The 22,297-nt window shown below is 41.1% G+C and overlaps 1 protein-coding gene across 1 annotated transcript; it reads left to right on the top strand.

Annotated features, from left to right (window-relative positions):
* The first annotated feature begins 993 nt into the window (after window positions 1-993).
* Window positions 994-21,637, top strand: LOC108675586. The gene is made up of 14 exons (XM_047881735.1): window positions 994-1,124; window positions 6,972-7,399; window positions 7,671-8,504; window positions 9,017-9,770; window positions 11,119-11,235; window positions 12,067-12,199; window positions 13,321-13,436; window positions 15,774-16,021; window positions 16,471-16,592; window positions 18,018-18,281; window positions 18,564-19,029; window positions 19,277-19,903; window positions 20,278-20,471; window positions 21,180-21,637. The coding sequence occupies exons 2-14, from the start codon at window positions 6,996-6,998 to the stop codon at window positions 21,407-21,409; spliced, it is 4,509 nt and encodes a 1,502-aa protein (XP_047737691.1). The 5' UTR covers window positions 994-1,124; window positions 6,972-6,995; the 3' UTR covers window positions 21,410-21,637.
* The last annotated feature ends 660 nt before the right edge of the window (window positions 21,638-22,297 follow it).

Below are 22,297 nucleotides of genomic sequence, written 5' to 3'. Positions count from 1 at the left end.
AGTTTCGAAATGGTTCATGTCTATCTACGGCCATGTATATTATTCAAAATTTCATTCATCACTAAGGATGACATTATACACAAAGTAATAAATTTTCGGTACTCTGATACACTAACAAAAGAAAAAAAATCGTACGAAAACCTTATGCTTAGAAAAATTGAAATATAGTATGGTAAATATAAATCTCAACAAATGGCATTGTTAATTAATGTTATTGACTATTGAGGATATCATTTTATTGATTAATATATTTTTTATTTGCTCATTTTTACGAATATTCATAAACTCCAACCAGTGAGAGTTTTATAAGGAAGTCTGTCCTAGTCACTGAAAAGTAATGGCGGCCACTACAACTTGTCAATACCAACAGCCACTAACTTTAACATTCCTAGTACTGACTTCGTGCTCAATAGCTGCATCTGTAGCCTGCAACTCCAGCAGAACACGATAGCGCACAAACTTGGTTATAAGTCACGGTTATTATTGGTAAGTTAAAGTGGACGCCTCTATATGGCCTCACAAATGAGGGCCTTTTAGAATTAGATACTAGCAGCGACTTGCATAGTATCTAGTCATACGGTCTAATTGACACCGACTCTGACTAAACGACATTAATTAAGGTACTATATGTGCAGTTTGTGTGCACCTACAGATTAGCAATACGATTACAGTTTGTCTTACTCAATGTAAGAAAAGATATTATAAATGAGCTAAACAATTAAATAATAGGTTGACACATCAACTTTCTAACAATTCAATGGCGTTAAAAAAAACTTGAAATCGGTTTTGGAGCCGAGAACAAAGTTTTAGAAACTCATACATGCGGAGAAGGTTCACAAACTTGCGTTCTCTTCCCGCCCTCTATACAGGGGAGCGTCCGCGTTGCAGGTCTCGCCAAGAAACCGCTTATTGCTCAGCTTCTAGAGGTCAGCATTCAGCAACTACTACTTCAGCTGTGACCCGCCTGTGAGCTGTTCAGCAGTTGCTGTTTGACCGCCACGGAGGAAGGTTGTGTGCGATTAGGCATTCGTCTTTATGTACGAGCGAGAGCTTGATTCTCAATATGAAGTACGAGTATCAAATGAATGTAGCTGATGAACGGTGAAAACCCGTATTGAAATTCGGTAAGTAATTTTAGTGTTTTTACTCTGAATTTTTGAAATTGATTTTTCAAGAGTTTTGTAATGGGAAAATTGTTGTATGATTGGGTAAATTTTATAGCTCGATTATAAATTATTATTAGTTTTGTGAAGATAGGTTAACAATGAATGTAGTTTTATAATTTTATTGTTAACTGACTTTACAAGAAGTATGAGCGAGCAGTGAGTATTAAACTCTGGGTTGTCTCTAGCCGGCTCTTACTTAGATAGAAGCTAGAGGTTTGGCCGTTTAGCCGGCACTGCCTTGAATAAGCCCGTTTAAACTATAAATCTGTAATAAAGGTTTAGTATCAGAGTTAGGTACTAAACGTTTATCAAGCAGTAAATCCAAACTTAACGGGAGACGATGAGATGATGATGTAATCAGGCAAATTATTTCCATTTAACCGTTTTTAGCAATTAGCAGTGCTACTATACTGATCCCATTTGTAAAATGAAAACATTCTATACCAAAATCCGTCGCGGGGTGCAAGCCTGCTGGCTGCCTAGTGCCTAATGCAATAATTGATCAGGTTTGAGTAGGCAGCTAAAGTTGGGCAACTTGCCAACTTGGGAATAAAATGTCACCCGTTATGTTAGTTTTTGTATATTTATGCATTGAGTTAATTTAGCGATTTTAAGAGTGAAATAAATCTGTTATTTAGAATCCTAATCAAGCAGAAATAGTAATTCCAAGAGAAGTTTAACGTCGCGCCGTTGAATTGTTGGAAAGTTTTTTTGACTTCCTAGTACCGTATTTTATTGATTAGCTAATTTATTTTTTTTTTCTTACGGTGACTAAGAGAAACTGTAATCGTTCTGCCAATCAGTGGGTGCAGTGTCTTAAATGTGGTTACTGGTTAAGTCAGTCGGTGTCAATTAGACCCCATGACTAGATACTATGCAAGTCGCTGCTAGTATCTAATTCTAGGAGGCTCTCATTTGAGAGACCAATAGTGGCGTCCACTATAACTTGCCAATAATAACCGTGACTTATAATCTTCATCTGCCGAAATTTTTAAACACATTCTTAAAACTGCTGATATTTTCCGAAATTCGCGGCAGGATTAGGAAGCTGACCGCGCGGGTCTTCCTAGTTAGGAGTTAAAGACTGCATACCTACTCATCAAGTCTCGATCCTTAGCCAATAAATATATTCACTGTTGTGCGTACGTTTGAATGGTTACCGACCACTTACTAGTGACCATACTGGCGTCAGTATTTCAATTATATTAAATGAGACCGACTTGGAACACTAATTTATTTAGAATAAGGAATATCACTCGGTTTTCATCTGCACTATCCTTTTCAGCTTTCGACCATGACGAATGTTTGTCTGATGTCTGAATAAATTTAGGTAACATATGAACTCGACATTCATTGCAAGCAAACAATTTAATTGCACTTGTCAAGTACCTCGAATCTGAATAACCATTGGGGGAGAGCAGAATCGCATTCTTCAGTAAAGTGGCTTTTATTTAAAGTTTTTTCTCATAGTTTATCACCTAAAATCTCGATGAATGAAGACATTCTTATTTTACTCCTAAGAATAAAACCTTTCTATTTCCATAGAATCTTTTTCGCCTCCGCGAACTAAATTTCTCTTTTTTTCAGCCTTTCAAAATCCTCCCATTTTTGCCTCTGTTTTTTCCTCCCAAACAATACATTTACGCAGCTATGCGAACTTCACTGCTCTCTCATTCTCATGAAGATATTTATTCGTAGGTGCAAGCGAGGTTTCCTCTTCACTTGGCGCATGATTTTTCCCCTAGGTTTCCACAGACTTCGTACCTAGCATAAACAGCAGCGTTCGTCGGACGCCAAGCGTAACGCTGCTTGTGTCTAGCAATTTTAGAGTCCAAACTCTGGAAGAAACAAAAGCAACTACGTAGGATTCGTAGTATTCTTTCACAATGCTTGCTGAAACCACTCGTAATTGTTTTTCATGATCCCTTTCAGGACATCTTTAGCAGACTATGGCACTAAGAAAATTCGTTAATGTTGAACTTCGTCGATCACTGCGTGCTTTCGCTAAAAAGCAAACCTAGGTAGGTATCCATCAGAAGAAGCATTATGAAACCTGGTGGTGGCATTTCACTATAGCTATTCATCATTAAAACATTTCATCGTTATACCAATTAAACATAACCGTAAGATTTCATCATTGCATAAAGTGGATTTGCAAACATGAGTTCATGTGGGTTAGGTTAAATTGGTACATGATGGAATGTACCACTGATTGAATGTCTCCCATGTTGAGGGAGACCAGACTTCACAAATCGCTAGATTAGCCTTCTCCAACTCTCCTTTCCTTGTGTCCGAAACTAGGTTCCCTGAACCGTTAAGCCTAACTGCCAACACTCCGACGTGAGTGACCGCATCGGGTCACTTAGCGCGCTCCAAATATTGCTACTCATATTCCTAGCCGTACGTCCGTTAACCCAATACTTAACAGCTCCCTTGTATCCGAACTACGCGGAACCCGCAGCTCGAACACGGCTACGCGGGCTGGAGTTTTTAATTGTCACCTTCGCGCACAGAGGTATGATATCGAACTATTCATTCAACACTGTAAATAGTTAGTAATAGTTTTGTATGAATGCCAACGGAACGATGCTGAACTATTTAACAGTGTTGATGAGAATGAATGCTAACAGTACGGTGCTAAACCATTTTGAAGTGTTAACGTGTATGAATGAACTATCCTAAACTAATTTAAAGAGTGAATGAGAAAGAATGCTAACAGTACGGTGCTAAGCTATTTTAATGTGTGACTGAGTATAAATGCTAACGGTATGATGCTGAACTATATTAAAGTGTGAACGAGTATAAAGCTAACAGTACGGTGCTCAGCTAAACTATGTCAAAGTGTGATTGAGGATGAATACAAGCAGCACGATGCTTAAATATTTTGAAGGGAATGAGTATAAATGCTAGCAGCACGATGCTGAAATATTTTAAAGTGAATTAGTCTGAATGCTAGCAGCACGATGCTAAAATATTTTAGAGTGAATTATTATTATAATAATTATTATTATTATAAATGCTAGCAGCACGATGCAGAAATGTTTAACAGTGAATGAGTATGAATTCTAAGAGTAAGGTACCTAACTAATTAACAGTGAATGAGTATGAATGCTAACAGTAGATGCTCTACTACTAAATAATTTGCACAAGAATGAACGCTAACGGAAGCATACTGAACTATTCTACAGTGTGACTAAGGATAAATGCTAACAGTACGATTGTTATTTATAACAATTTGAATGAGGATAAATGCTAACAGTACGATGCTGAACTATTCACAGCGTAACTGAGTATGAATGCTAACATTGAGATGCAGATTTATTCTAATCTAGAGTAAGAACGAGGATGAATGCTCACGGAACTATGCTGAAAGATTCAACTGTTGGAATGAAGATGAATTCTTACATCACAATGCAGAACTAGGTACTCAAAATTGAGAATAAGTATGAACAGCACGGTAGATGTGAATGCTCGCGTTTGTACGGGGTGTTGTTTCGCTAATGAGTAAACACCCTGCGGGACTCTCAGAGTGGAGGAAAGTGTGCAGACTGGGAAAGCCACTTATGCAATCAACGTGCCTTTGGCTATTGCATATTAAAGCCTATTGCACTTGCATGAGATTGCAAGCACGTAGAATTTCAAGATTGGAGTGCATTGTGTATCAATTACAGGATTCGTTGTTTCCCTGATATTCATCGGTTTGATTTCAGTCCGTAGCGGGTAAAGATTATTAGGCTCTTTAGAAGTAAGGGCTGTCGTAAATAGGCATCCTGCGGCTTTGGATCATACAGCGCCGCAAGAACCGTTATAACTAAAGATAAAAATAGAATTAAATGTTTATTTTCCGCACGTGTCGGCAGGGAACTCGTCAAAATCTTCACTGAGCACCGGAAACGTAATTAGAGCATCACAGAAATTTTATTGTGGTTTTATATTTTTATCTTGTTGGTAACGGAGGCGCGTGGATGGTGACACTGAAGCGTTAACTTGTAATTACAGCTCTGGAGTTGAATTGCACTGTTGATAACGGTTGAAGGCGTATCTCGATGAGAACTCTCTAGGAATTTTATCGACAGGTCTGGCTATTACGAATCTAAAAACGGCATCTAATTGCATTAGAGGTGCACTAAAATTTCTTCTTATTTAAACGTGTTCACCATATTAGGAGAAATGAACGTTCTCGTATTTTTATTCAGCATGAAAGATATCGTCTGTGGAATTCGCACTTGAAATTGGCTAGTGTTTTTGGCGGTCAATTGAACTGTTAGGAATTTAACTGATAAACATATCCACGATAATTTCTGCATATTTTCGTGTTACTGGTTCTTTCTTATCATCGAACTTATTTGCAACTTTAATCAAATCACTTAAAGAGGTTATTCCGAAATTGCTTGGCATAGAAATATAATCTTGGCCTTGATAATCTTTGCAATTCATGAAAATCGTTTACAAAATCCAATAATTCTGAAGCCCATAATTCCGATTACAGTAAATAATTGTTTAGATGAGGTAACTAACGTTCAATAAAAGAGGTACCCGTTCAAACCAGCACTCGCTCGGAAAGATCGTTCAAGTCTGCTCCCAGATTGTGATTGGAAACAGTTTTATTTTAAATTTTCGAATTGAATATTCACTCACAAAGAAATTCACTTTTCAAATACTCCCCTCAATCAATCTGACAAATTCAGCAATTAAAAATAAAAATCTTTGGTATGTAATTTCCCTGTTTATTAGGTATAGTGGAAGTGCATAAGCCCTTGTGTATATATATACGGCCTCAGGCTTCAAAAACACGAACTTTGACTCTAAATTTAACAAGTATATTTAACATTAAGTGTTAAATTTAGAATTATATTTCCATCACTCGTTGCTAGTAATTATTGCGGAGTACGTAACGGAGGAGCTGACCTCCTATGTACAACGATTGTCTGCGCTCGGTCTGGACCGCTCTTCATGCAGGCGTTTATTAAAGTGACCTGCGCGATCACTTCGCATAGTGAGCGACACCAACCGCACGACGTGATCACGGCGATCCCTGCGCCACCGTCGTGCTTACCGCGAGCCGCGGTGTGATCGCCGCATTTACAGAGCCGTGGTGTGATCGCCGCATTTACAGAGCCGTGGTGTGATCGCCGCATTTACAGAGCCGTGGTGTGATCGCCGCATTTACAGAGCCGTGGTGTGATCGCCGCATTTACAGAGCCGTGGTGTGATCACCGCATTTACAGAGCCGTGCTGGGCTCCCGCATTTACAGAGCCGTGCTGGCACCGCTGCATTTACAGAGCCGTGCCGAGTTCGCCGCCTTTACTTGACCATGGTCCATGAGTGTCGCATAGTTGCTTATGATTTTAATTGCAATGAGAGTTTAATTTCAATGAGAGTTTAACCGCGTGTACGAATAAATTTTTTTTCTGCCCACATACCGTTCATCAAAAAAATAGTAAATATAAAATATAAATTGAATTTCATCTGTAATTAGTACGTGTAGTTCATGTAAGCTCGCTACATCAACCCTCCGCTTATTGCTTGAAGTTAACCGATTATTCAACTAATATTCATTAAGACTTCAGACACTGTTTCAGTGTTTTGAAAAAAAAACATTCTAACGTCCATCCATCGTCGTGAGTAAAAAAAAAACAGATTATTTCTGTTGAACTTAAAAAATTGCCGAGTCTACTTAGAATTGTTGCTCATTCTTCAATGCAAGAGTTCTTTACTTAATTAAGCGCGTGCATATCATAATGCGTATGAAGTGTAATATACTTATGACAAGTTTTATGTACTGAAATATACGCTTTTTCCAGATTTTTTGCGATGCTCTTCATAGGATGAGTGGCGTATCCGGTATACCGTATCTTCCTCCACCGCCCCTGTTCTGCAACACGCCACAGATCGCTCCTAAGAACCCTAACGTCAATAAAGAAAACGCGACCTCCACAAATGCAGATTTGAAGTTGTCAATGTTTTCGTCAATAAAATCTGGAAAAGAAATAGTTTATTCTAATTCAAACGAGCTTTTATCATTGGGCGAATGTTGTGAGGTAGAAACGAATGCTTGCTCTGCAACTTTTAGGTCGAAAAAGCAGTCCATTTTTAACAAAGCGAACGAGAAGACCCAGGCCTTAAACATGAACAAAACAGCAACCCAGTCGGCTTTTTCACCGGCAACAGAGAAGCCTTTGAAATCACCGTCGCCTTCGTCTTCGGACTGCTGCTCTAGTGACAGTGAGAGGTAACAGGGTCTTTGTGAATATGTTACCGTATGTTATTATTTTTTTTTCTGAGACACCAACATGACCCCAAAATGTTTTAGAATCAAATTAAACTGTTTTTAATTCAACAAACTCATTTTGTTAAATTTGTTTGCAAATCAAACTCATTACGGTGTTTTATTAAAAATTTCTGGATTTATTCGTAGAGCAGGCTACTCATATGTAAGAATCAATACTTAGTTCTACCAAATGAGATTGGTCCCGATGTAAACATGTCATTACTTCCCGCAGATCACTTCAAGACAGTGGGATATTCACTCCAGAAACCTTTGGTGTATCTCCCGAACCGTCCACTGCTGCTTTTTCTGCAACCGATGAAGCGAAGGCAAACGTTACCACCACAAGAGGTAGAAAGAATGTCAACGATACCAATAACCATACCATGACCAAAGTTTCCCACTCAGGCGTCATGACCATCACGATTCAGTCGGGCAACTATGAATCGAAAGTGCGAACAGAATCGACAACAATGTTGATGGACAATTTCGGAAGTGAGAAACAATCCGGAAGTAGCGATACTATTGCAACGAAAACGTATGGCCCTGCTACATGTCCCAATTTGAAAACTGTAACAGGTTCGAGTTCCGTCAAGCCATTAATGGCCAAGGCCAAACGAGAACCTCCTTCCTCGGAGCCTGCATCATCTAGCGGACCAATGACGCCTTCAACTACTTCCCCTTCGTCTTCAATTGCTTATTCTTCTTCACCTATTTATACTTCTTCGACTTCCCTTGCTTCTTCTTCGACTTCGATTGCTGGCTCTTCTTCGACTTCGATTGCTGCCTCTTCTTCGACTTCGATTGCTGCCTCTTCTTCGACTTCGATTGCTGCTTCTTCGATTTCGAGTGCTTCTTCGACTTCGATTGCTGCTTCTTCAATTTCGAGCGCTTCTTCGACTTCGATTGCTGCTTCTTCAATTTCGAGCGCTTCTTCGAATGCTTCTTCTTCGACTTCGATTGCTTCTTCGTCGTCCAACGCTGCAGTCAAAGATGGGGGAAGAAACGAGTTGCCCTCATCCGACCGGTATCGGGTTGTCAGTAAACCCAGGATCAATCAAGATGATAGGTAAGCGGGTGTATCAGTCATTTTTTGTGGTATTTCTTGGTATTCCGAGCAGTCATGTACTTTGTAGATAATATGAAATATTCGTAGATAATATGAAATAATATATGTATATAAAATGAAATTAAATATGATAATATTTAGAGATAATAGATAATATAATAGATAATAGTAGCTCGTAGATAATATTAAATAGATATGATAGATATCTATTCGTAGGTAATATAGATAATATAATATCCTTCATAGATAATATGAAATTAAATAAGTAATGGACTCTTCACAACTAAGAGGTTTTAACTATTAGCAGGAGCATCTCTCCGTGAAAATAACCTTCATATCTTCAGGAATTCTCAACTCTCAGCACACAACAGTTTCTCACATGTCACGTCTTAAATTAACCTAATTGACATAATTGAATTATGTGATATGAATCGCATGCATTCTTATCAAGAATGGGTAAAATTAACTACGAATATTATATGTTATGTACCTATACTCAACATGTCTGTCAGGAACTGCTCGTCGAATCAACGAGACTTCTCGGCTCAACCGAAAGTCCGGTCTAACGAACCTCATCCCGCGACTCGCATTGGCGACGAGTTCTTATCACGATCTTCAATTAACGATCTTCACAACAACAATCACGTTATTCACTCTGCTGACGATCCTCGTGTTAACGAAGTCTTTAAATCCGCTTACTGTCACGATCAAGAGTTCAGCTTGGAAGGCGGTGGTCGGCCGCTGCGTTCAACTTACTCCATTCATGAACTCGGAGAAAAGCTTGGTCCGTCGGACAACCAATCACAATTTCAATACGATCAGGCTTGTGAAGACGATTTCAACTACGGTCTAGGCTATGTTCCTCATGACACGTATATTGGATGCCACAGCGATGAATCGGATGACTTATTCGATGAGGTTCGCAACGACGCAGCAACGGACATTGCCAATGCATGTCAAATTGAAAAGCCGGTCGGCGTCGTCACTGGTGTTCCCAACGGTCTCATTCTCGACGGGATTCCTGATAAAATGTCACCTGACGGAGTAGCTTTCTTGGACCCGGGAGCGCGTCCTGTTAGCCACCCAGCAACAGACCCTCCTGCGTGCAGCCTCTGCGTCAGGAAAGGTTCCCTGCTTTTCAACATCCAATGCGACACCTGCTGGACCGCCCTGAAGCGAGGGGCTCTTCCTGCTGCCCAGATTTTTGCCGTGCTTCGGCAGTGGGACGCAAGAGTTCAGCGTAACATTGGACCTCTCGTGGCGCTGGTGAGCCGAAAATACTAATTCGTGTTCCTGTTGTATGCGTTTTTTTCATGAACGGTGCTTTCTTCAAGCCTGTGCGTTCAAAATATTTCCTATACCCATGTGGAATTTTCTTTGCCGTATCACTAATTTTTTTCTCCTTTTTTGTCCATTTTAATTATTAATTATCAGACGTAGTATCTGAGCATGAGTTACCTTCCTGGCTTTTTCTTTCTCCTCCAAAGTTCTCTAATATTTCCGGGACAATTTCTGGCTGCATGTGTAATTTCTTACTGTCTGTACTACCGTGCACGGCAATAATTGTTAATAATTAAGACATTCCAAAGCTCTTTTTTCATCATTTGGCTTAAATCACAAATTACCTACAAATTTAGTAGCAAAGAAAAAGCCAAACAAATTCACCAAACCGTCATCTAAAATGTTTTGAAAACAAGCTCTATCATCAGTTCGAAAAAATATATAAAGAATGCAATGAATGCTTCGTATCTGCTGGCTCATTTCGTCGTGGCATAATATGGTCAGTATGCCAGTTTTTTAGATCCGTTATGAACAAGTATGAAAATCACAGGAATCGGCGACAGGCCAAATACATCGGGCCTGCCGGCCTAGTCTTCAGTGCCGATAATTTTTATTATGCTATACTGTTATACGTCGAACACTAATACGGTACTGTACTACACTACTATACTATACTGCTATACGCCGATCACTAATATCCTATACTCCTATACATGTACTATACTACTATACGCTGTACACTAATATCCTATACTCCTATACCATACTACTATACGCCGAATACAGATATACTATACTGGTACTCCTATATACTATACGCCGAACACTAATATCCTATACTCCTATACTATACTACTATACGCCGAACACTAATATCCTATACTCCTATACTCTACTACTATACGCCGAACACTAATATCCTATACTCCTATACTTCTCTAGCAAATATAAGTAAATTACTTAGCCACTATTAATGTCATCATTTAAACCATATCAAATACATATCAATTGGCTTGTCATTATTTAATTGAACCATTGCACCGTAAAATATACAGGTTTATTAGCTTGCTACTATTCAGTTCAACCGTTAGGGTACGCACGCAGTGAAAGCAAGTTTGCCCGCGCGGGCAACCTGCTCCAACCTGCCACAAGAATGAACATAGGATAATAATGTAAGTGTTCACAGTGAAAACCTGCACGAATAGGCTTCTGTATTCTATGGTTTCAGGCGCCAGCCTGAGCAGGTAACCAGCACGCTGGCAACCTGCTTTCACTGTGTGCGTACCCCTACCTTATACTACGTCAGTTGACGGTTATCTGTTGCCCGCGTCAGGCAGTGAAGGGTGGGAGCGGCATCAACGACCGGGACGCAGCGACGGACATGACGCTACTGCACTACGCTGTCAAGGCGGGGGCGGGGGGCGTGGGGGACCCTGCTGTTGCTGTACAGGTCAGGGGGAAGGGGGAATTGTGAAGCAATAATATATGAAGAGCTTAACGTGTTTTAAGTCATATTAATTCTAAAGCAATAATATATGAAGAACTTCACGTGTATACATGTCGTATTAATTCTGAAGCAATAATATATGAAGAGATCCACTTGTATATAACTCGTATTGATTCTGAAATAATGATATATGAAGAGATCCACATTTATACATGTCTTTCGGAATGATAATATACGTGGAGCAGAACATGTATTTATCTCGTATCCTGAATGGAAAACATATGAACTGGTACCGCTACAATGCGGTACATATTAGATCAAAATGCATTAAACCAGATTTCTCTACATAACTTGTCTGACATTTTGTAACTGTTTAGTTACCAGGCTAGATAAGTCTTAGAAATACGAACCATCGTGCCTAGAATTCCCCCCCAGGTTGTGAGCTGAACTCCCGAGTGTTGGCTTCGAATTTCGATTCAAAATTATCAACAAATTCCGTATTCCGTATACCTTCTGATTACTGAGTATAAAATACGAAAACCCCTCATAATTTTTAGAAATAATCTTCAGAAAATTATATATTGCTAAGTTTTCAAGGAAGTCAATGCACAACTGTATTGATTGACGATTGAACCGTCCCTAATTTAGTTTTAAGATATTCTTTAATCATAATCTATGAAATTCACGAGGTTTTTTCCACTCATTCCCTGCATTATTCTAACCATTTAACACCCCCACAGGTGGTGTAAGATATTCTTTAATCATAATTTTTAAAATTTACAAGCTTTTATCACTCATTCCCTGCATTATTCTAACCCCTTAACACCCCCACAGGTGGTGGAGGAACTGCTGAAGGGGGGCGCCGACCCCCACATGCGCTGCAAGTGGACGCACATGACGGCGCTCCACTACGCCGCCTTCTTCGACGTGCCCCTCGTCATCGACCTCCTCATGGAGGACCCTGAGGGTAAGAACACTGATGGTTAGAACCCTGAGGGTAAGAACAAAGAGGGTAGGAATCCTGAGGATTAGAACGAAGAGAGCAAGAATCAGCAGGATGAAAACCTTGAAGAGTAAGAACCCTGAGCGTGAGAACCCTGAGAGTAGGAACCCTGAAGGGTAAGAACCCTGAGAGTAGGAACCCAGAAGGTATGAACCAAGAGGACATGAAATCTCTTGGTAAGAACCATAGAAGTTAGTTTCCCGAGAGCAAGCTTCACTTCAATGATGATTTCCAGATAGTTTCCAGATAGACAGTTCAAGAATGATTTCCGTCCTCAAGGACGGATGACCTCTTGAGGAAATGCATTACGAAGCATGGCTTCTTGAGCCGATAGTGTCCGTAGGGCAACGCTCCTGGGGGCAGCTTCACGATGGCAGTGTTCATATGATTGTGCATCCTTGTAGGCAGTGTCCATATGGTTATGAATCTGTAGGTTAGCTTTTTAGGGACATGCTTCACAAAGAATGACATCCTGTGAAGGTAGTATCCTCAAGATTGCAGTTCTGAGTTTTCTTGTAGGTTTCGCTATCGTTGCGGCGTTAGTTAGAAAGTTGGCGACACGCTGCTAGAAACATAAGATATTCCCCGAATGCCTTTTTTAGCGCATTTTCTCATTTATGGAAAAAATGCGCTATTGTGCTCGTCATGTCCGTCCGTCCGTCCGTCCGTCTGTCTGTCCGTCCGTGACTTCACGTTTTCGTCAACGAGAAAATGCGCCCTCTGTCACTCACTGCAGTGAGTACCGAGTTGTATTTTTTTCTTAAACTGAGCCTGCTATGCAGTGGTGAATAGGAAACTGGAAACCTATTCATATCACACTTCGTACGGGTGCAGTGGTGAACATTAAATTATATATTCCTAGCACACTTCGTATGGTCTAACTTGTGTCATCCGTGCAGGGGTGAGCGTGGACGCCCCTTGCCCCGGGTACGCTGGAGGCTTGCCACTGTTGGCGGCAAGCTACGAAAAAAATAGATATTCCCAGAATGCTTTTTTTCTTAAATTGAGCCTGCCGTGCATTGGTGAACAGGAAATTAGCTACTCTCAGCACACTTCGTACGGCTTAACTCATGTCATCCGTGCAGGGGTGAGCGTGGACGCCCCGTGCCCCGGGTACGCTGGAGGCTCGCCACTGCACATCGCGGCGGCCAACCTCTGCGTGGGGGCCGTGGAGGCGCTGTTGCGGCACCGCGCCAACTTGGTGTAGTTGTAGGGCACAACCCACCTCGGCCCTGGTGCAGTTGTAGCGCACAACCCACCTCGGCCCTGGTGTAGTTGTAGGGCGCTAAGCGGATGCCGACGATAGCGAAGGGCATGCCTGCAGGCTTTGGACTCTGTGCACTGCACAGCTGAGCTAACAGCGGCAGGAGCAAGGGTAACATCTTTAGAATTACTCACAAATGCTTTCTATGCTCGATTATTTCACCTGGATTTCCTACAACTGTTAAATCTGTGTGATCTACGTATATTTATTAGTCGAATGACTATACGTGTCACCGTTATTAAAATCCGCTACTATGTTCTTTCATAGACACATTGTTTTCTTTTAATGCTGTTGGAAAAGACATTTTCCAAATGCATTATTAAACTGAAATATCTGGTCTTTTTTTGTAAGGTCAAATTAGAAAATGGAAATTGTAGGTTTCGGGAGGATAGCCTTAGAAAGTTGAAGGAGAAATATGGCGCCGAATACAGGAGATTCCCCAGCATTCATGATACGCTACCTGCTACTTGTCCGGCATTCCAAACCATTTAATCATGAAGCTGCGATCACAGATAAACTTCCGTATTCTTCTTCTGCCCAATTGTATAAATTTTATTAACGTGCTTTGTGAATAAAGTTTATTAAGCAAACAACGCCTGCCAGTGCCTTTTAGAGATCCACAGTTATCGAATCAATAGTTAAACAGAGCAAATAAGCTTACGAACGATCACTGAAGGTCTGTATGTGGTGCCTCAGCCGATGAGGCAGCTGACAGGCCCGACAATGTGGAGCAGCAAACATTTTAAATTGCATCTCTGCAACACCTTCTGAATTATATACATAAGTTATCTTTTCTCTCTAATTTTGAACTGAACTCCCTACAACAATGCAATATGACCGAACCACGTAGAATTTTTAGGTAAATGAATGTACGTTTCACCATAAATTATTAAAGTCTGTTGCAGTGTTTTTTATTCTAAATCATATTGTGTCCTTTTTCTGTAGTTGCTAGCGAAAAAATTTTTAGTCCAGAATCCTAAATTTCGTTTCAATAGGATGGGATATTTATTCCATGTTGAAAATATTTCGTTTCAAGTAATAGTCATATATGGTCACATCATTTGCAATTCTTATTTTTTATATTAAAAATCGCTATTATATTGAGCTACCATGAGGGTTTTCTTCAAATTTTAATAATTCATTGTTTATTTATTCGCCCAAAATACAAACAAAGAAATCTTATATTAAATCACCAAATCCCGATTAAACTTCACACCAAACAATAATCACTCCTTACAATAGCAATGCCAATACATTAATGAGATTAAAAGCTCGCGTAATCGACTTGCAGCCGAGTTCCACAACTGTTGATTCCACTTCAAAGCAAGATACGTCAATACGACGTCTTGTTTCTCCTCGTTGAAGCGTTGCGTGGCGTAAACTTATGTTGAATTGCCTCATTGTTTATTGACGTGCGCAATCACGGGTTCATTGGAACAGCAGGAGGTTTATGGAAATGTAGGAAAACAACGCATAACGATTTTAAAGTTGGAACGTATAAGAACTTTAAAGTTGGAAGTTTGGAACGCATCACGACTTTGAAGTTGGAACGCATCACGACTTAAAGTTGGAACGCATCACGACTTTAAAATTGGAAAGCATCACGACTTTGAAGTTGGAATGCATAACGACTTTAAAGTTGGAACGCATCACGACTTTAAAGATGGAACGCATCACGACTTTGAAGTTGGAACGCATCACGACTTAAAGTTGGAACGCATCTTATACACATCTAGATGTGTATAAGAGACAGCGCAATGTCCGCTTGGGACCAATGTCCGCTTGGGACGTGCAATGTCCGCTTGGGACGCGCAATGTCCGCTTGGGACGCACGATGTCCACCTTGCACGCCTACAAACACATTATAATGAAACGTTGAAAAATTCTTCTGTCACTTGCTAAGGCTCTTACATTTTTTCACTGCGTTTCAATTATTTTTCACTTGTTAAGCCTTAAATTTGAGCACGTTGACCCACAATTATTGAAGTCTCAACATGTATGTTGCTTCATTGTAGTCTTAACATGGATGTTAGTTTATTGTAGTTTTAACTTGTGTCTTAGTTATATGTTGGTGAATTCCAGGGACTTCCATCTATATTGAGTTAATTCAAATCGTATTACAAATATAATTTCACGATGCTATTGATTTTGTCTATTCACTCTTTCACTCTATTATTTCTCTGTCTTTCCCACTCATTCCTCTTTCTTCCTACATAATTCTTCTTTTTTTTTTAAGTATTAGCATTCCTTTAATAATAATTCCCCCGCTTCAATATCAACATCCTCCCAGAATGCATCCCAGACGCCGCCCAGTACGCCCAGGTCCCGGACGTCCAGCTGCTGATCAGGAACCTGCAGCGTCTGCTGGACCCCACCACGGCCCCCCTCCTGGACCACTTCGGCACAGGGGGTCAGCATAGCCCCCCTCCTGCTGGGGGAGGAGGGAGGGCCGTGCTGCTAGCCATGGGACTCAAGATCGGAGACCGCGTCCTGGCCAACGGCGTCCACACCGGCGTCCTCAGGTGCGATGGCTGCTGCGGCGTGCTGTTCGGAACGTGAAATTTATGTAAATTTCATAATTACCTTCAATTCGAGGATATTTTTAATACAGATTGATTAATTTTGAATGATCTTATTAGTAACGCAGGCTTAACTCTCCGCACTTCCTCAAAACTCTTTCTATACATTCCTTCTCAAAGCTCTTCCTTTGCCAAACATTCCTTCTCCCAACTCTTCCTTTGCCAAACATTCCTTCTCCCAACTCTTTCTATGCCCAACATTCCTTTTTCCAACTCTCCCTTCCCCCAACTCCTCCCTGCCCGAAACCCAACGCTTCCCTCGCCGTCACTCTTGATACGCCCAACGCTTCAAACCCTCCAACTCTCAAACACCCAAAATTATCAAACAATCGCCTTCCTCGACCTTAACTCTGCCTACTTTCCACACAACCTCAACTCCCTCTTCCTCCCAGATACGCGGGGATGACGGAGTTCTCGACGGGGCTGTGGGCGGGGGTGGAGCTCGAGTCCCCCGAGGGGCGCCACAACGGCTGCGTCAGGGGCGTCGTCTACTTCCGCTGCGCCGCGAGCTACGGTGGGCGCTAGTGCCCCGTGGTCACGCTGAGCTATATAATAATAGCGGTTTCATCGTTAGTAGGCCGTAGGCCGTCGCCGATTCTTAACATCGCAGAACATCTACAGCATGTTGCGGTCTCGAACTCGCAACTCACTGCCACAATTCTGCTGTGCTTAACCGCCCGGCCTTCCTTGCCGATTCTGACCAGAAACTGGCGCACAGAGCTGGGATCGAACCCGCGCCTCTCTGCGCCAATCTTGGTACTCTGAACTGTAATCACTGGGCCACCCATGGCCATGTCTTGTAATCTGGTTGCTCTTGACACGTTGACTCCGATTGCTTCATCTTGTTCTATTATTTCATTTTTATACTACACGTTGCGCTATATAATCTCTTATAATCTGCTTGCTCATGACACGTTGACTCCGATTGCTTCATCTTGTACTATTATTTGACTTTTTTTACTATTATTAATTATGTACCACTACGTCCTGGAAAAATACACCTCGTGGTACGCATTTGTACCACTTAGGAGTAAACGTGTTAATGGCCATGATCTCTAATAATCTTGTAGCTCTTTTAACTAATCTCCTGTAATTCTATTGCTCTTATAAATATTATTTCTTTAATCTTGTAGCTCCTTGGCTGTATTCTATGAAATTTTATATCTGTTATATCTATTGTCTCATATAGTTTTTTAACTGTGATGGCTATCATATATCTATTATAGTTGTATTGCTCATATGGCATTTATCTTTTATTCCTAGTATCATTCTTTTAAAATAAGCTATATCTTCTTAGTCGCATCTATATTATTTTGTCATTTATGAAATGATCATTGCAAAAATGTTGCAATTCTAGCAACATTAGCGAGCAATTTCCACTATTTTTCCTGTGTAGCTGTGCCAATTATTATTCCTTAAAGTGATATTCAATTCGTTATTTCTGAAAGTCATCACCGAGTTGTTCCAATTTATCACTGATTAACATAATTTATTATTTATGACTTATTATTCGTTACATTCGAGTTCTGTGTCTGCAAGAGAAACCTGCAAACAATGGGATATTTTAATATACATTTAATGTACCGTATGTGGGTTATTTTAATGTAACAATTAACGCCGAACTTCGAGTGAGGATGAAAGAACCTTCGTATGAACATTCCTATAATAAGTAAGTGTGCAATTTTCGAGTACTTGTCCTTTTGAGGGATCAGCAAAAAAAATCGAAACTCATTATCTGTCGGCGTTCCAGTTTTGCCAGTCCGGTATTCGATTTTCGTGTTCGTTGTACGAAAAATCTTTGTGCTCTTGAAATTCCTAGAATAAATTTGACATAGCCTGCCGTTGAAGAGAAACCATGATATAAAGTGAAACCATGATATAAACGTCTGCGATTATCAAGTTTTCTTCATGACGTTGATTTATAACTATCCCACCACAGGTTTGTTCGTGCCGTTGGTTCATCTCACTAAAATCCCAAACGTGTCTCGAGGACGAGGCAAATCGAGACGAAGGGCACCGCCTCGAGGAAGATCTGTGGCTCCGTCTCGTCTCAGAGATGGAGCCACCAGAGAATCAATGTCTCGAGGGGGTGAATGTCTCTGGGGTTCCAAGTCCCCCCCTCGCCGGTCCCTGTCCCTGCCCCCCGCCCGCGTGAAAATGGGCAAAGTTGATGTGTCGGGAATTGGATCCAGAGTAGCGCAAGGTGAGCTGGTCGTTGTATTGTTATTACACTGAATATTTCTTCGTTCGAATTTTACTTCATTGGTTATTTAAACTTCCCTTTCAAAACACGTATTTACGTCTCACATTTTTGATGAGAATTAAGTAACGTGTAGATAATATCTGTGATCTGAGAATATTTCAATGTATCGGGAGTAAAATACTGTCATAATAAAGATGTTACGGTACTTCTTGGAAGTGTTAAGAAAAACAAATTTTGTTATGCAGTTAAATAATAAACGTGATTATTGTTCACTCGCCACAGACATTAGTGACGACACCCGCAAGATCTGTGTGGGTGAACGAGTATTGGTGGACTTGCGAGTGACGCCAGACCAGCCAAGCATTGCATCAGTGACGTCACTCTTCAGCAACTCTAGACGCCCCAGACGAACGTCACACTCAGGGTCGTTCGTGGAACTTCATCGCCTGGAGTCCGTAGCGCTACACAACTCCAACTCTAAACCCAAAAACCTGCACCACTCCAGCAACAGGTCTCTTCACCAGGCCCCTGGAGCCGCTGTGGGAGGCGACCAGAGCTTGCAGATGTGCCGCTGGATCGCACTTGGAGTCGTGCGGTTTGTCGGGAACGTGGCGTTCGCGTCTGGGTACTGGATTGGGGTGGAGCTGGACCAGGCTCTTGGTAGCACAGATGGAACTGTTAAATCCGTGCAATATTTCTCGTGTCCTCCGAGCCACGGTGTCTTCGCTGCTCCTTCTCGCGTAGCCAAGTGAGTCTTTATTTACTGTTTTCGAACTTAATTTTCTAAATTCTGTTAGTTTGTTTATTTGTATAATATTCATGATAGTTTAGTTTTTAATTGTATAGTATTCATGATAGTTTCTTATAAGCTATACGACTTAATTTTAATTTTTTGGCAATAAATTTAAGATTATTTCTAACTGTGATACTTGATTTTGTGGCTTCAAGAGGCCAGTAATGGAAAATTTTTTAATATCGATCTTTCCCAACGACAGGCTCAAAGATTATGACGACTTCGAGCCCATGTGTTCACCTGGCTTGATCACCCGGCGTTCACGTCTCTCTACACAAAACTTCAGCAGCGACAGCGATCTCAGGATCACCCGGCGACCCAAATCCTATTCGGTAGGAAGCGACTACGTCTTCAAGTCGGAAATCAGCCAGCACAGAACTCCTCCCATCCGTGCCGAGACAGGACGTTCCAGGCAGAATTACAGGGAACTGACGGACATGAACGATTCTTCTAATAATGAGCGGAATAATATTTCCCACCGTGCATCATCTAATGGGAAAGAAAACATATCATCAGCCCGGCAGACTAGAGGCCAAAAAAACAGTAACGATTTAAGACTTCTGAAGAGCCGGCAGGATACTTCCTGCACCCGTACATCTCGCGGTGAGAAGAGGAAAATTGAAGCTCAGTCCGGCTCCGCGTTAGAGCCTGAGAAAGTGAATGAGAAGAAGAGCCTTCTTTACAGCTCATGGCTGCAGTGCATGAGTGAAGCCAGCGATGGCCGTGCCCGGGTTGCCTTGCCCATCTTACTGCCTGACCTGAGCAGTGGCAGCGCTCTGTACCCACCCAACACTTCCATGAGTCACCTCAACAAATCGTTCTCAGCCAGGTGAATGACTTCTTGCATTTTCACATAATGTTGAATGCCTCTCAGCTTACGTACTGTATTTTCCAGGCACTTTTTCAGTTGTTAATAGCATTTTTAAAGCTATTTAACCATTTACTATTCTGATTTTTGTCTTTCTACTAAATTGAAGTGATATTTCTACCACAATGAAGTGGTATTTCTACAATGAAGTGCTGTTTATTTTTGCACTCTGAGCCTGAACTGACGTAGTTGTATTGACCGAACGGGTTAACTGGTATAGGGCATGTATGGTTGACCATCACGTCTTTCGGAGACTGAGGTCCTCGACTCAGCAGCTCTGATATTTTGAGGTTTTATATTTTTGATATACATGTAACAATTCAACTGACATGCAGGTACGTCTCATCACGCCTGCGTCAGGAGGAGCTACAACGGCGCCAGGAAGAACAAGCGCTGGAGCCGCAGTGGCATGAGAACTTCGAGTGCGAGCCCTCGATGCGCTACAACCCTCACTACTATGGCAGAGGGAGCGACGACTCCGAGCAGTGGGTCGAGGTCGGCTGCAATGTCTTCTACAAGGGCTGTGTCGGTGAGCACGAGAAATTTTTACGAAGTGTTTGCTAGGAAGTTTAAAAAAAAAAATAATGTCATAATGAAAATATAGTCTGTGTAAAAAGATTGCATTCCTAGTAAAGTGATTTGACATTGTTGGTAACTTTACAAATCTGCATGCCCGAATGTGTGAACATAACCACCATCTACACACATAGTTTCTCGTACAATAATTATTTTAAGAATCGGGACAATGACTATTCTCTTTTATTATACTGGCCATACTTGTACCAAGGGGCATTCGGTTACAATTATCTCGGGTTTTAGTCTTAAACATTGACTCTAAATCATAAAATTGATATTTGTGTTGAAACTACTGTCTAAAAGTAGAAAAAATCTACTTGATGACAAAAACTCGTAAGATCGAATGCAAAATTTTTTAAATTTTCTCGTTACTTTTTATTCATCTATGACGCTGTATTGACCACGGCGAATTTCGTGGCCGCCATCATTTTATGACAAAAATCAGTCAGCTCAAATACAACATTTTGACATTTCCTGGTCACTTATATTCTTCTATGACATGACATTTACCACTTCTATTACATTGTAGGCACGGTGAAGTACATGGGCAATATTCATTTGTGACGTGACATTGACCACTGCTATTACGTTGTAGGCACGGTGAAGTACATGGGCAATATTCATTTTTGACGTGACATTGACCACTGCTATTACGTTGCAGGCACGGTGAAGTACATGGGCAACGTGGATTTCGAGCTGGGCACGTGGCTGGGCATAGAGCTGCGTAAACCGCAGGGCAAGCACGACGGCATCGTCCTGGGACGAAGATACTTCAAATGTCGTCCCATGTGCGGCATCATGGTCAGGCCTTCTGCTGTCACTGTCAGGGGCATCAATGGTGCCTGCGCCGTCAGGCCTGACAGTGACGAGGGCGATGACGAGTGGATGTAGCAGCTACGAGACGTGGATGTAGCAGCTGCGAGACGTGGATATAGCAGCTACGAGACGTGAATGTAGCAGCTACGAGACGTGATTGTAGCAGCTACAAGGCGTGAATGTAACAGCTACGAGACGTGAATGTAGCAGCTACGAGACGTGTACGTAGCAGCTACGAGACGTGAATGTAGCAGCTGCGAGACGTGAATGTAGCAGCTACGAGACGTGGACGTAGCAGCTGCGAGACGTAAAAGTAGCAGCTACAAGATCGTAAACGAGAAAAAATTCTCGTGAAATGCAAGTTTTACCAAAAAATTCTGTTCCACAATTCTTTAGTAGGTCATAATGTAAGACGTACTTTGCAGTTAACATATTTCATGCTCTGAAAGCTCCCACAATTTTGCACGATGAAGTTGGTATTTGATATCAATGTATCTAATTACTACGAACTGCGATTATAGCCTCGTATCCGTTGGTTGTTGTTCGGTAGTTCTTGCGAAGAGACTGGCTTCTCAATTCTAATTTCTACTCGCATCGACAATTATTCGTACTTTTTTTTTGGTGAAATAGAATTTCTTAAGTCCCTAATTACTATAATTTGCGTTCGTCAAGTTCTGATATTGATATTTTTTACTACACTATTGTCATTTGTTGCACAGTCAAAAATTTAAAAGCACAGTGAGTTATATATGGTACACACGAATTATGGGTTTCGTTGCTAGTGATTTCGTGTTGATCCTTCGTTATTGCTATAAAGTTTTTGATGTTACATCTCTCTAATTATGTCGCACGCGTTTTATTTTGGAATACGTTTGATAAATATACAAACTTTCTTCGTTTGGATTTTCATTTCCAGAAAGCATCGTTACTGTTTTATCAATTTTCAATTCTGGCAATTGAAAT

Source organism: Hyalella azteca, unplaced genomic scaffold (genome assembly GCF_000764305.2).
Source record: "Hyalella azteca isolate HAZT.00-mixed unplaced genomic scaffold, Hazt_2.0.2 contig8765, whole genome shotgun sequence".
NCBI lineage: Eukaryota > Metazoa > Arthropoda > Malacostraca > Amphipoda > Hyalellidae > Hyalella > Hyalella azteca.
The sequence above is the reverse complement of the archived record's forward strand: the minus strand, read 5'-3'. Positions and strand labels throughout refer to the sequence as shown.

Excerpts from the sequence above, each read along its gene's own strand:
- LOC108675586 (XM_047881735.1), top strand. The coding sequence starts at position 6,996 with ATGAGTGGCGTATCCGGTATACCGTATCTTCCTCCACCGCCCCTGTTC. Across the intron at positions 16,593-18,017 it reads CCGCTGCGCCGCGAGCTACG|GTTTGTTCGTGCCGTTGGTT; the intron begins GTGGGCGCTAGT and ends ATCCCACCACAG. Across the intron at positions 18,282-18,563 it reads TGGATCCAGAGTAGCGCAAG|ACATTAGTGACGACACCCGC; the intron begins GTGAGCTGGTCG and ends CACTCGCCACAG.